Raw genomic sequence first — 14,781 nt, 5'->3', positions numbered from 1 at the left:
GCTTGGGTTGTGATCTCAGGGTCATGAGATTGAGCCCGTGTCAGGCTCTGCGCTCAGTATGGAGTCTGCTTGAGACCCTCCCTCCCTCTCCTTCTGCCCCTCCCCGCCCCATGCTAGCTCTCTAAATAAATGGATCTTAAAAAACAGAAAAGAACCATGGTAAGATTTCAGGGCTCCTGTATAAGAGAAGTCTACAAGATAATTCTAGCTAGCTGTTAGGATCACCTCCCAGAGGCCAGATACTGGTATTTCAGTGTTTATCTCTGGTTTTTTTTTTTTTTTTTTTTTTTTTTTTATATCAGCTGTGTGAAGTAGGCCTTTGAATTCAATTTTATAGGTAAATAGACTCAAGCCACACAGGTGGTAGTGAAATAGGGTTTCAGATCAGAGTTCAAACCCATTTCTTTCCACTGTTTGATGCTCCTGCCTGCCAGTGTTCAGATGCTGAGGTTGAGAGACAGGACAGAGACTGTATTGGGGACTATTCTGAAAAATCTGTTTTCCATTTAAAAAACTGGCCCTGTAAGACTACCACAGAACATGCTGGGCCCCAAAAGGGCTTCTCTGGTCTTGAAGGACTCAATGTTCCTACTGGCTCCTCAGTTGGGGTAGAATGACCACACCAGGCAGGTTCCCGCAAACCTACATCATTAGCCCCAGAGCTGCCAACCTCTATCCCACGCCCATCCCCAATTCCAGCTGTGTAACCTACGGGTTGATGGGGAATCCAGTCTAGTGGGTGGCGAGCGGCTGAAGAGTTGCCCCCTTCAGACACGCACGTGCACCTTGCTCATTACATGCCAGGTTTCAGCAGCCTGTCACCATAATGGGTTGGTAAGAGCTGTATTGAGACATAAGTTCCTGTTGGAACTAAAGGAAAGCACGGTTTATGCAGGAACCACACACCCTAGTCCACTCTTCACAAGCCTTCATGAAGCATGAAGTGTGCTCTGCAGCTGTGTGGGAGACCGAACCATTGTAGCAGCCTTCCTGTTGTCGATCGAAAGGAATATTCTCTATGCCCTGAAGTACTGACTCTATGTCTTTATCACGCTCCCCTTCTGAGATGTAACAGTGTGATCGTTCCTAAAACAGGGGATACAAAAAGGGACAGAATAAGGTTAGAGCTAGTTTTTCCCAAGAATGTTCAAGCAGGCGGCACGTCATATGTGCCTTTGTTTGGCACATGCTGCATTCATGAACTTGCTCTTACTGAGTCAGGAAATACAGACACATGCTATGGAGGGAACACGAGGGTCGTTTAATAATTACTACAGAAGCGAACATGCGGACTTAGCTCCCTATGCGTCGGACGGGTGCTCACCCAGCAGAGCTGACGCATGGCAGCCACGCTTGGCCGGAGTTCAGAAGCACCTTCTGTAGAGGAAGAAAGGCCCGTGTTCCTCGTACTCAGAGCGGTGGACCCACAGGGGTTGGAAGCCCTGAAGCGAGGCCAGGATGGAGCCGCCTGTCCACACCGCAGTGTCTCTCTCGGGCAGCACATTGACCTGCGGGTTGTCGTTGGGACACATGCTGCTCAGCTCCTTCTGCAGGCGGTTGGGGAAGCCGCTGAGCATCGTGCTCCCCCCGCAGAGCAGGATGCTGCCCATGAGATCCCGCTTGAGGGCAATGTCACACTTGTGAAGGCAGGACACAGTCTGGGTGTGGAGCCCCAGCTGCATGGACTTGATCAGAGAAGGCTTAAAGAACATCTCTGAGCAAAGGAACCTTTCCTGGCCCAGGTTTATCACCTGCCCGTCAGGCAGAGTGTACTGAATTGTATGCTCAGTGGCTGGGATTTTCTTCTCTTCGATGGGGTCCAGGGCCACAAAGCAGCATTTCTTCTTGATGTCCTCCACAATCCCTGTCTGGTCCTCGGTGAAGTGTTTCCCCGCATTATTCATCAGGCCCATCAAATAGGCTGTCAGGTCAGAGCCTGCGTAGTCCAGACGTCCGGTGATGCTGGGCAAAGGATAACCCTCGTAGATGGGGACCACGTAGGACACGCCGTGGCCGACCTCCACCACCAGGCCAGAGGTCCTTCCGTAGGAGTACATGGACAGGCGGGACTGGTAGGCGATGTGCATTGCAGGAGTGCTGAAGGTTTCAAACAGCATTTCAGCGTACTTTTCTCTGTTGGTGTGTGGGCTCAGGGGTGGATCGGAAACCAAGACCGCATGCTCCTCCGGGGCGATCTTCATCTCTTGATGGAAGAGATATTCCCAGATATCCTGCACTGTGTCCCAGTCCACGATGATGCCATGCCGCAGAGGATTAATTAGCTTGAGACGAACCCCTGGATTGATGAGGTCCCGCCCCACGAAGGTCTCCTTGCGATTGTCCCCAGTTTTGGCGGTCTCCATGTACGGCTTGCCCACTGTCGATGAGATGATGTGGGTGGGCTTCGGCAGCCCGGCAAAGCCACATTTGCAGGAGCCAGTGCCAAGGTCCACGACCACTGCTTTGGTCACCACTAGCTTGGATTTCTCCTTGCCTGTTGTTGATTTAGTAGGTTCTTCCGGCTCTGAATGGTTACAGCGGACCCACACTGCCCGCCTCGCTGGGCCATCTTTTAAGGAGGCAGTCTGGAGGATGTGTGATTGTAGGGGTGCCTGTTCACCCACTTTCTTGGCAGGCCCATCCCCGATGATTGATGCCTGAGGAGCCCACATGCTATCAAGAGCCATCTTGCTCTCAGAAAGTTCCTCGATCCCACTGGCCTCAAGGCCTGAAAGGCGTATATCAGAGGGCAACTTGAGAATTTTCCCAACAATGACATCACTGATTGTGACGTAATCTGGTGACCGGGGGCTTTCTAGATAGTGGAAACCTGTGTCCCATGTTAGGGTGGATTTGGGGTGGTGCCTTAGAGGACACTTAACCTTTTTCTAGATTTGGTAATAAACCTGATTTTAGCCAATCAGTTATTTATTGAGCACTTGCTACATGAAAGGACACTGGAAATAAAAGGCAGCTGTGGAGGAAAAAAGACAACAATCTCTGCTCTTGTAGACTTTACACTCTAGTCAGTGGGGGCTGGGGGGAGAGGCAGTGGCCAAGACAAACAGCTGTTGGAAAATGGTTAAGGGCAAAAGAGAAAAGGCAGGGAAGGGTGTTGGGGACGGTGGCCATGTTCTGGGCTTGGGCAGGGATCCCTGAGAGGGTGACAACTTGAGTGAAGACCAGAAGGAGGGGAGGGACAGTGCCACGTGTGTCGGGTGTATATTGGGAGCAGCAGGTGCAGATGTTGGAGGCGCACCTGCGACCAATGAGAGGAGGGGCCACCAAATTAGCACCGGCCCCGTGTTCGGTAAATCAGCCTTTACCCGAACACAGCCATGCTCATTTATGTACAGATAGTACTTCATGTACTATCTGCGCCTGCTTCTATGCTACAACCTCATTGCCATGAAGAATGCACAGCCCGCCACCCTAACGATGTTGGTTATCAGGCCCTTTACAGAAAAAGTTTTTTGGCCCCCAAGTTAGAGGATCCCACTCCCCGTGTGGCTGAGTGGGGACAGCAAGGAGAAGTACGTGAGGTGGGAGAAGGGGGTGGGGAGGGGGAGCAGCCCACATCCATCCTCTTGGGCCACTGCTATGACTTTGGCTCTGACTCTGCATGAGGTCAGAAAGCACTAGAGACTTGCGCACAGTTGATACTGCCTGATAGAGATTTTGGCAGGACTGCTTGCTGCTGTAGTGACTGTGCTAAGCACTTGTGTCTCAGTTGTCCCTTATGACAGCCTGCAGAAGAATTTTTAGTCACATGTGTACACATACTCCTTCACGCGGGTCCTTGGGTCGGCGATGAAATCAGACCATACAGAGTTGCACTGATAAGAACACTGAGGTTCTTAGGTGTGTGGGCTCGCCTGTGGGATCCAGCCAGTGGGGGCCAAGCTTTCCTGACTGGGACTTCATCCCAGGGGTGTGGTGTGGACACCCCTCAGTGAGACCCAAAATGTGTCTCTAAGCACACACGGCCATCATCTCACATGCCATCTCTGAAGATAGGCACGGTGGTGCTGACACCTGTCACTGTCAGGGCATCCAGAAACCAACTTTTTGTTATGTGGTCCCACGCTTTTCATGAAAGAGTCATTTGCTCCAAAGGGGGGCTTTCCCCTTTGAGGAGGTTACTGGGGATGCTCTTGGCTCTTTGTGTGGGGCGGGGGTAAGAGAAGAAAAGCACTGAGTCCAGTCTCGTGACCGTCTAATGGGGGCAGTCATGCTGTCACCTCAGAGTGTCCGCTTCTTGGGTCGATGGGTAGAGGATGAGATAGCATTGAATTTTAAAAGAAGAGGAAAGTATTTCTCTATGCCTGGCTGCCTAAAAAACTGTGTACTTGCCCATTGTTCAATGGGGGTTTGCATGGCCGACTTGGATCGTTTGACTTCGAAAGAATGTTTATGTGATAACCAGAGGCACATTTCATGTAGGGTGACCGATTTTTCCTTCTCAACCCTTGTCTTGAATTCGGACAGATGTGCAGCTGCCTAGTGCATTGTCACTGCCCTGGATTCCTGTAAAAGCCTATACTCCTTTCCTGTGGCCGCTGTCACAAATTACCACATAACTTAGTGGCTTCAAACACAGATTTATTAACTACAATTCTGGAGGTCAGAAGTCCGCATTCTCAGCATTGGGGGGGGGGGGGTGACGCGTTCCTTCCCAAAGCTCTAGGTGATCATCTTTGGCCTTTTCCAGCTCCCTAGAGGCCACCTACATTCCTTGGCGTGGGGACCCTTCATCTTCAAAGGCCTGTCTGACTTCTGCCTCTTTCTTCCTATCTCAGACCTCACCCTCCTGTCCGGCTCTTATTAAGACCTTGATGATTAGTCAGGGTCACCCCCATAATGCAGGGTAACCTCCCTATCTCAAACTCTTCAACTCCTACCTGCGAAGTCCCTTTTGCCGTGAAAGATAACATTCACAGATTCCAGGGATTAAAGATGGGGACATCTTTTGGGGGCCTTTATTCACCCTGTCCCTTGACCTGTGCTTCCCACTTCGCTGAGACACTGAAGCCTGCCAGGCTGGCTTGCACATGTTCCCCCCGCCCAGGCTTACCCCTCTTTGGCTCTTTCTGTCAGGGTGGGTGGGAGAGGTGCTGTGCGGGCTTAAGGACACCCGCTCCTTCCTGTCTGTAAGGCCCAAGAGCGCAGGGACTCTTGGTCTACCCCACATCCTTCAGGCTAATGTCACTGGATGCTTTTCACTCCTTTTAGTTCACCTCTCTGGATTTCGCATGCTTGGACACTCTCTCTTAAGTGAACCCCTTTGCGCTTAGCTTCTATGTCCCCCTTTGTGTTCCTTCTCTCCTCTTGGGGGTCAGGAGACAGTTAATGGTATCAATGATGGGAGAATATGGAGACCCTTGGCACACTGCACTTCAAACCCTCAGTGCCTGGTATGCAGAAGCCCCTGTACTTGTTACTCACCATCTGAGGTACTCGTGGGCTCCCAGGGATCTCTGGTGAGGTCCCTCCTGGTTAGAGGCACCCTCAGTTGTCCAAAGTATCTCGGGTCATATTTTCTCTGGGATCACACCTACTTTTGCTCCTCTGGCCCAAGGCTAGAAAACCGTGAGGTGATCCTTCCTGAAAGCAACTTTGAGGCCCTCCTGTAGTGGAAGAAAAAACTGGAAAGATGAGACCCAGAAACACATCTCTCCCTGAGCTGGTATCCTTGCTCTGGCTTTTGGAACACCACCTGCCCTTGATTATGGAAAGAAAGGTGAACTGGGTCCCTGTGATCTTAGCAGCTATGGGAGGGAAGAAAGATAATCTAGTAAGGAAAATACCAAAGTACAGGGTTTCTTATGAATCACCTGGAGATGTTTTGTTTTGTTTTGTTTTGTTTTTGAAGGAGGACGGTTTGGGATGGAGGGCCCTATGGAAACCTAATGACTTTGCCTGCTTTGGACGACAGGCCATCTTTCTTTGTTTTGGCGGAGTTGAGGGATTCATTCCTCCCTCTCCCTCACTCCCCACAGCTGGTCTAATCATCTGATGTAAATGAAGTGTTTGAGGTGAGAGGTGTCACAGGAGCAATGAGAGAAGGCCTTAAATGCTAGAGTAAGAACTTGGGTTGAATGGGAGGTAGTTGGGGAACCAACCAAGTGGATGAGATTCTACCTTCTAAACTTCTGGAGAGTCTGTTCGTCCTTCTCTTCCACACCCTCCCAGCCTGGCTTAGGTCTCCTTCAGGTCTTACAGGAATGTCTTCTGTGGCCTTGCCCCTCTACATCACCGCTAAACACAGATCTTGTCCAAATTTTCCAGCAGTCAGATCTGACCACCCCCCCTGCTTAAAATCTTTGTTCCCCACCTGTCCTCCATTTAACCCAAGCTCTTACTCCAAGCGTTAGAGGCCCTCCCTAGTTGGCTCCATAAACTCTCTAGCCTCATCTGTTTTTCCAAACATTTAACTACTAGAAGTTCCCAACATTTCCTGCTCCCCCCCACCCTGGCCTTTGCCCAGGCTGTGCTCTTTGCTTGGGATGCCGTCCCCTCCTCCTAGCTACTTGACAAATACCCACATGTAGTTGACTTAGGATCACCTCTCTCTAGAACTTGCTGACTCCTTCCCTCCAGTAATCACTCCTTCTTCGTGCCCCTTTGTTCTCCCAGTAGACTTCTACCTACAAACTTGTCTGCATCCGTTCTGTCTCCTTCCCACCTAGAGGGGACGCTGCTGTGGCCAGGCTTCTGGCGTCTGTCTCTGGCAAGCTGTCCTGCGCTGGACCTGCCACCAGCCCCAGTAAATGCTGAACGAAGGGATGAGGGTACTGTTGGATCCTTCACGCTCTAAGATCTGGTGCACACAGTTGAATGAACTTGAATAAAAATACAAACATTTCAAGAGCTGTTTTCTCCTGAGCAAGTCATTTGAATTCTGAACCTTCATTTCCTCAGCTCAGTCTATACCTCTCAGGATTCTAGGGAGTAACATATGTGTGGTACTTGGTACAGTGCTTGGCTTGCTGTAGGGACTCAAATATTTATTATCCTCTCAGCCAAGAAGCAGAGAAAGGAAAGGTGTTCAGTCAGTGCACAGGGCATTAGGAGCAGGGGTAGAAGGGGAGGGGGTAGAAACCTGACGCCCCAATGTGCCTGGGTTTCTAAAACTGCTGTCCGCCTGCTATGTCTTAGAGCAAAGTCAAGTTAGCTGGACAGCGGTGGGGGTGGCAGATCAAGGGCCTGCCGAGGCCAAGCCCTCCCCGGGCTGCCAGAATGGACCGGCCCTCAGTGACATCACAATCCAGAGGGGTTGCCAAGGCCCTGCTGGAGGGAGACCGTCTTATTTCTCCCCACGGAGCTCTAGGATGTGGATGTGAGAAAGGTGAGCCAAGAAGGAAGATGGCGACGAGGAGCAGCCCTAGCCCCATGCCCCTGGGCACGGCTCAGGGTGATCCTGGAGAGGCAGGAACACTGCCAGGTTCCGATGCTGGCATCCGGGACACAGGTCTGGTCACCCCGCTGAAGATGAAGCCCAAGAAGGTGCACAAGATCAAGGCCCTCATCATTGACCTGGGCTCCCAGTACTGTAAGTGCGGCTATGCTGGCGAGCCCAGGCCCACCTACTTCATCTCCTCCACCGTGGGCAAGCGCTACTCAGAGGCGGCTGATGCTGGCGACACCCGCAAGGAGACCTACGTGGGCCACGAGCTGCTCAACACGGAGGCGCCCCTGAAGCTGATGAACCCGCTCAAATACGGCATCGTGGTGGACTGGGACTGCGTCCAGAGCATCTGGGAGTACGTCTTCCACACGGCCATGAAGATCCTCCCTGAGGAGCATGCAGTGCTGGTCTCCGACCCCCCGCTCAGCCCCAGCAGCAACCGGGAGAAGTACGCGGAGCTCATGTTCGAGACCTTCGGCATCCCTGCCATGCACGTGACGTCCCAGTCGCTCCTGTCCATCTACTCGTACGGCAAGACCTCGGGCCTGGTGGTGGAGAGCGGGCACGGCGTGTCGCACGTGGTGCCCATCTCGGAGGGTGACGTGCTGCCAGGCCTGACCAGCCGCGCCGACTACGCCGGGAGCGACCTCACCAACTACCTGCTGCAGCTGCTCAACGAAGCCGGCCACAAGTTCACGGACGACCACCTGCACATCATCGAGCACATCAAGAAGAAGTGCTGCTACTCGGCACTCGTGCCCGAGCAGGAGCTCGACCTGTGCCTGGAGGACATGCGCGTGGACTATGAGCTCCCGGATGGCAAGCTCATCACCATCGGCCAGGAGCGGTTCCAGTGCGCCGAGATGCTCTTCAAGCCCAGCCTGGTGGGCAGCAACCATCCCGGCCTCCCTGAGCTCACGGCAGCCTGCCTGGACCACTGCCAGGAGGCGGGCTTCAAGGAGGAGATGGCCGCCAACGTGCTGCTGTGTGGCGGCGGTACCATGCTGGATGGCTTCCCCGAGCGCTTCCAGAGGGAGCTGAGCCTCCTCTGCCCCGGGGACAGCCCCGTGGTGGCTGCTGCTCCCGAGAGGAAGACCTCCGTGTGGACCGGCGGCTCCATCCTGGCCTCCCTGCAGGCCTTCCAGCAGCTCTGGGTCAGCAAGGAGGAGTTCGAGGAGCGGGGCAGCGCGGCCGTCTACAGCAAGTGCTGAGCGCCCGGGTCCCGGCGGGCGGGGCCTGGTGGGCACGCGGCCTCCGGCCACTCTGCGCATTTACAGAATTTCTCATAAAACTTCAAGTGCAGTGGTTCTGGTCTAGTCTGCGTTTCTTGCTCTCGCCTGGCAGCAGGCAGGGGGTGGGGGGTGGGGATTTGGACTCAAAGATCTCAGCACCTCTTGCTCTTCGGGGTCAAGAGTACCTGGTGGGCTGAGCGGGGGGGGGGGGGGGGGGGTGCGCGGTGGCTCACCGACCCGTGCCCCACAGCCCCCATCATGAGGGCGACATCGTCTCAGAGCCCGGAGTGTTCCATTATCTCCCCCGAGTTCGAGACCCCGCTCGACAGGCATGGGCCAGGAGGCAGACCAAGGCTCACGTGAAGGGGCTAGCTTGGGACCCCTAGTTCAGTGGTGCGTGGGAGGCTTAGCCAGGTGTCAGACTTCGGTCTCCCATTTCTAGCTCTGGTGGTCCCCCATCTTCTCCCTGCTGCCCGCAGCTGCTTGCTGGAGCTCCCCAGACACTCTCACTAACCCCCACCCCCCAACCCGCCCTTTCCAAAGGTGCAGCCCGTGGGTGGGCGTCCCGATTGTGTGTGCTCTGATTGGGAGCCGCCATTTCTGCCTATCAGGGGCCCTCCCCCTGCCAACCCCAGCCCCGATGGCAGCTGTGTTTGCGCCAGCAAAGCCAAGCCACTGAATCCAGAGGATGCCAAAGGAAACCAGGAAGCCCTTTGGGAACCCCGTGGTTCTCTGCTTGCTACAGACACAGGGAAACTGAGGACCAGGAGAGAGGGGCCTAGGTCAGTCGCTGAGCCCAAGCCGTCCGGCCCAGGCCATGATTACTTCTAGAAGGGTAAACATGGTTGCTTTAGGGTGGCTGCTCTAACAAGACCGCAGACCAGGTGGCTTCTAAACGACAGAAATTTACTTCCGGAGGCTGTGGGAGTCCAAGCCCAGGTTGCTAGCGTGGCTGGGTTCTGGTGAAAGCCCTCTTCTGGGTTGCAGACTGCCGGCACCTTGCTGTGTTCTCACTTGGCCTAAGGGATAGGGAACTCTGAGGCCTTTGTATGAAGGCACTGCTCCATTTATGAGGGCTGCCCTTATGACCCAGTCAACTTCTCCAAAACCCCACCTCATACCCTTACCTTGAGCATTAGGTTTTCAACATATGAATTGACCAAGGGGACTGGCGGGGGCCGGGGTGGGGCAAACACTCAGTCTATAGCAATGCTTCTTAATAGCAAGTATGACCAGAATGTGGCCCTTCCCTCGGGATCACACACGGTGGTCACCCATGTTGGTAAGGAGATGAGGCCAGAGCTCCGTGTTTCTGGGGGTGGGAAGGTGGAGGTAGTATTGGAAAGCTGTAAGTAGAGAAGTGCTGGGCATGGTGGCCATTTGGTGGCTTCAGGGCTAAGGGAGAAGCTGGTGCGTCCTGTGAGATTTCAGCTCAGGGATGACGGTCTGCTGAGAGGAGGGTGGCTGCTTCCTCTTTCTCCAGCTCCCCTCTGCTGATGGAGCCCATGACCAAGCATCTGTGGGATCAGACACTCGTGAGCTGTGGAATCTGATAGGCTACCGGATGGTGCTGAGCTGCCTCTTAGGAGTCCTGATCTGCCGCACCCTGCAGGACTGCATCTGTCCCCGGCCCGTGCTGGAAGCCACCGGCTTGCAGTCTTCATTGCTCAGTGGCTGGCCATTTAGGCCCTCCCCATCGCCCAGAACTGGGCCTCTAGCCCAGGGTGGGAGTCCCTGGGGGAGAGGGGCTGGCAGGGCCATGGTGCTAGTCAGGGACCTCCGCTCTGTCCTGTGGGGAGGGTGGTTGTGGACTGGGGACTGCAGGTTGATGGTGCCAGGAGGCACATTACGTTTGGCCGGCACGGTGTCTGGGTGTTCTCTGGAATGCGAATTCTTCCAGTGGGACTTGTATGCTGCAGGTTGTGCCAGTTTCTCCCACCCTGATCTCTTCCCACGTACGCGCTGCTGCTGCATCATTTGCTTAGACTGCTTGCGCTCCAACTTCCCTCTCCGCGATCACTGCCCCACTGCTCTCCTCGCCTGGTCCTCTCCTCCTCTCTGTGTGGCAGAGGCTGTAGAAACACTTCCTCCTTGCCAGGAATTTATCCAAGCCCATCACAGACACAACAGGAGATTTAATTTGGGCGGAAGACTATGAGTCAGTGATTTCCCACTCAAAATGACCATCCAAACGTGCGCTTGTCTCCTCTCCCTCCTAGGACTACATTATAGTGATAGGAGAAGATGTTGATGTCTCATCACACTGCAAATGAGGATGGTAGAGGGACTGCAGGAGGCCGAGGTTTCTGCCTGATTCTGGAAGAAGGAAAGTGGATGCAGGGCAGGAAGGTTGCCGCCTGAAGCTTGCAAGGTGCTCCTGGTGGGTGAGGGTGGCCTCCTGTCCTGCGGGACAGGTAGAGAATGGGGACTTGGAAATGCCACGTAGGGGAGGATCTACCACTGAAGCCTGTGAGACAAAACAGGATGGGGAGGGGACGGTAATGAATGGCCCCTGGGAGCACAGCCCCCCTCCCGTGTGCACAGGTAGAGGGGTGAGCAGAATGGTCAGCCTCTGAGTATGAATTTCTCAGAGCTGAAGAGCTCACTCTCCGTGAAAGCAGTGCTCGTACAGGGAAGACGAGTGCATGTAGAGCTGCTCATGAGCTCCGCCTCCAACCCCGAATGCGCGGTCACACCCAGGTCTAGCTACGATGCCCCAGGTGGAACAGGTAGTTGATGCCTCCGATTCCCCCTCAACCCTTGCCCACAACAATCACGTGTGGCCCAGGGCGGACCTCTTTTCCAGAGCCAAGGGGCGAAGCCAATCAGAGCCGCCATCTGTCTGCCTGGCTAGAGTGAGCATGGGACTCAGGGTGCCCGAGCCGTCACAGGCCGTTCGCTGGGAAGCTTGACATGCCATTGGTGTGGCCTGGAACTGCTGCGTCAACCTTTGTCACCAGGAAGCACCTGAAGCTGGGCCGGCCGGAGCGCAGGACTCAGACGCGGGGTGCCCTGATGGGAAAGTGAGCTCAGAATGCGCCCGGGCCCGGAGCGCCCTCTACCGGCAGGCTGTTTCCATGACCCACGCGCTCTCGCCCTGCGCCTCTGGCACGTGGGACCGGGAACGCTGGGCTTCAGTTTCCTTCTCGGTAGTGGTACTCCTCCAGGCTGGTTTGCGGGAGGAGGGGTTGGAGAGGGCTCTTACAGTGGAAATTTTAGGACCAACACTTTAATTCCCATCAAATCGGCTACCACACATGACTTTTTCTGAAGATTTCAGAGAGTGTCAGGCTAACACACAATGCTGAAATGCAGAAACCTAAAAGTGTTTACTGGCCAGTGTCCTATATTATTTGGTGTCCATATTTGTCCCCGAGGTTAAAGGTGGAGCTCCTTAAAAGCAGGAACTTGGACTTTCTTATCTTAGCTTTCTGCAACCCCAGTGCTCCACGCGACTACTGACCGAGATAACTTACTCCCAGCCTAGGAGGTAGAAGTTACAAGTATTTCCCCCATTTCACAGATGAGGACACCAGAGTCTGGAGAGATTACAAAATCTTGTCCAAATTCACCTGCCTGGTTAATCAGTCTTGTGCTAAATGGAAGTTTTGTGATTCCAAAATGCCTCCTTTGCCTTTGTTTCCTACCTTCCTGTAAATTACCAATTTCTTTAACCAAGGGGGGAAAAAAGTCATAAAAACTGCTTTCAAGTAGTGAACAACAAATACAAAGTAATGAACAACAGCAAATATGATGGAAATTCATGATGAGGTACGAAAGTGAAGAATGCTGATCTTTTAGTGAGGGAGGGAATTCTCTTGCCTGAGATAGCCGGAGGCATAAATCAACAAGTACTAGAGTAACCTCACGTGGTAAAATTCTACTCTTTGGACACAGCAGGTGGTCTCTCATGCTCACTGCCAGTCTGGGCAGCCTGATCTTTTGTCCCCCAGTGGTTATTACCAAGTTTGCGTTAAGAGTTTTCTGCCTAAGATGGGCTTATTAAGCAATTAACTGTTTTTTTAAAAGATTTTATTTACTTATTTATTTGATAGAGAACATGAACTGGGGGAGGGGCTGAGGGAGAGGGAGAGGGAGCAGCAGGCTCTCCGCTGACCAGGAGACTGACGGGAGACTCAATCCCAGGACCCTAGCCCAGATCATGACCTGAGGCAAAGGCAGTCACTTAATGGACTGAGCCACCCAGGTGCTCCAGCAATGAACTTTATTACAATACAAACTATTAATGGTGTTCTACTTGACATTAGGTGGGTTTTTTGTTTGGTCCTACATTTTCCTGGAATGCAGTATTTCTTAACCCGTGGGGAGAGGGAGTGCGGGCCCTTGGTTATGCTGGAGTTAGCTCTTAGGATGAGCTGTGAGAGCCCATTGTTAGACTAGTCAGGAATTTTGCTAGCCAAACTAAATTGTTAATTTGTGTTGGTGGCTTGAAATGGACCTGGTGGGCGTATTGGCCACCACAGAAATCAGAAATCAGCAGGTGTTACAGATCAGGGTCCCCGGCCCACCACAGAGAGTTTGTTTAAGGCGGGGGAGCAGGAAGGTGGGAGAGAAATGGTGGGTCGCAGAACTGTCTAGGGAGCTAGTTCCAAAAAACAAATAACAAAACTGGTGTGGACCATCCTCCTAGATTGAATCAGTAGATCTGGGGAAGCCCTTCGGGGTCTGCAAGCGAGAAGTTCCCCCAGGTGATTCTAGGAGGCACTCGTGGTAAAGAAGCTGCTCGGAAGAGTGCAGGGCACGTAGTAAGCACAGCGTCAATGTTCAGAAATCAGTCAGAAGCTGTGGCCAAGTGTGGGACAAGCTGAAGGTGATGGGTGTCTGAGATGCTGCTCCTTTGGGTCATAACGTTTCTCGTTACCTGTTTAAGACCCAGTCTTCCTCCAAGGCACAGCCCCATGTCCACTCCCCTGGAAGGCGTTCCCCGACACTCTGGGGCAGGGAGCTTCCTCCCTGAACCACTTTGCAGTGCTGTGAGTTTGCAGGTCTGTCATGGCTTTGTGTGTGTGTGTGTGTGTGTGTGTGTGTGTGTACAACTTGGTGGAAAGGACAGGCTGTCTTTTCCATCTCTGAGTCCTGGTGGAGGCTTGGGTCTGACATGGAGAAGGTGCCCGGGGAAAGGTATGCTGCATTTATTGCTCCTAGACTCCTTAATTTCTGTTGCTTGAGTTTTTGTTGTGCTTCCTTTCCAGTACTCTGCAGGATCTCTAAAGAAAATGTAGTTGATATAATTGGTCCTGTGATGAATGTTTGCCAAACAGACAAAATCCAAGAAGACAGACTGGGTTTCAGGGCAGCTGAATGAATAAGGAGTTGGTCTCCCACCCCACCCTTTGCCCCATGGAAGTGAGGGCCATCCTCAGATTTCCCAAGTCAGGGTGTGTGTGTGTGTGTGTGGGATCCAGTGTGAAGCTGTACCTTCATCCCAGCCCAGTGGCAGTGAGGTGAGAGGTGGGGCTAGCTGGCAATTACTCCTTCCTGCTCCTCCTCTGCTATTAATGGGGCCTGGTGAGGAGCTAATCTTCTACCTCCACTTGGAGGCAAGTGATTTGTGGATTTGGCCAAACTGATTCTAAAGTTTATATGGAAAAACAAAAGACCCAAAACAGCCACCGCAACAGCGAGGAAGAAGAAAGACAGTTTGAAGACTGACATCTGACTCAAACACTTACTGTAAAGCTACAATAATGAGGACAGTGCGGTCTTGGTGAAGGAATAGACAAATAGATCAATGGAAGCCATACAGAGAGCTCCAAAATAGATCCATACAAATATATAGGCAGTTGCTGGTGAGAGAGTATGAGCAATTCAATCGAGAAAGGATAACCTTTTTAATAAATGGAGGTAGAACAATTGGAAATCCTTTTGCAAGAAAAAAAAAAAAGATCCAGACAGACTTTACCTTCCATAAAATTTAACTCAAAGTGGATCATAGACCTAAATGTAGAACACAAACGTGCAGAACTTCTAAAAGACAATGTAGGAGGAAACTAGGTGACCTTTGGCTTGGTGATAGAATTTCAGGTATAACACCAGCAAATGCGTGAGAGAAACTGTTGATCACTTAGATTGTATTACAATGAAAAACTTCTGCTCTGTGAAAAAAATTGTTTAGAGAAT

At 52.6% G+C, this 14,781-nt stretch overlaps 2 protein-coding genes across 2 annotated transcripts; one reads left to right on the top strand and one right to left on the bottom strand.

The window, feature by feature from the left end:
* Positions 1 to 1,246: 1,246 nt before the first annotated feature.
* Positions 1,247 to 2,972, bottom strand: ACTL7A (actin like 7A). Its single transcript, XM_047699103.1, has one exon. It carries the CDS (start codon positions 2,685 to 2,687, stop codon positions 1,365 to 1,367), a length of 1,323 nt encoding a protein of 440 aa, XP_047555059.1. The 5' UTR covers positions 2,688 to 2,972; the 3' UTR covers positions 1,247 to 1,364.
* A 611-nt stretch (positions 2,973 to 3,583) lies between these two features.
* On the top strand, positions 3,584 to 8,713 carry ACTL7B (actin like 7B). Its single transcript, XM_047699102.1, has one exon. It carries the CDS (start codon positions 7,240 to 7,242, stop codon positions 8,617 to 8,619), a length of 1,380 nt encoding a protein of 459 aa, XP_047555058.1. The 5' UTR covers positions 3,584 to 7,239; the 3' UTR covers positions 8,620 to 8,713.
* Positions 8,714 to 14,781: the final 6,068 nt, after the last annotated feature.

The sequence above is a fragment of the Lutra lutra genome, chromosome 13, assembly GCF_902655055.1.
Source record: "Lutra lutra chromosome 13, mLutLut1.2, whole genome shotgun sequence".
NCBI lineage: Eukaryota > Metazoa > Chordata > Mammalia > Carnivora > Mustelidae > Lutra > Lutra lutra.
Note: the sequence above shows the minus strand (reverse complement) of the source record. Positions and strands in the feature narration are given on the sequence as shown.

What these genes read in the sequence shown, in the direction of transcription:
- ACTL7A (XM_047699103.1), bottom strand. Translation starts at nt 2,687, where the DNA reads ATGGCTCTTGATAGCATGTGGGCTCCTCAGGCATCAATCATCGGGGAT.
- ACTL7B (XM_047699102.1), top strand. Translation starts at nt 7,240, where the DNA reads ATGGACCGGCCCTCAGTGACATCACAATCCAGAGGGGTTGCCAAGGCC.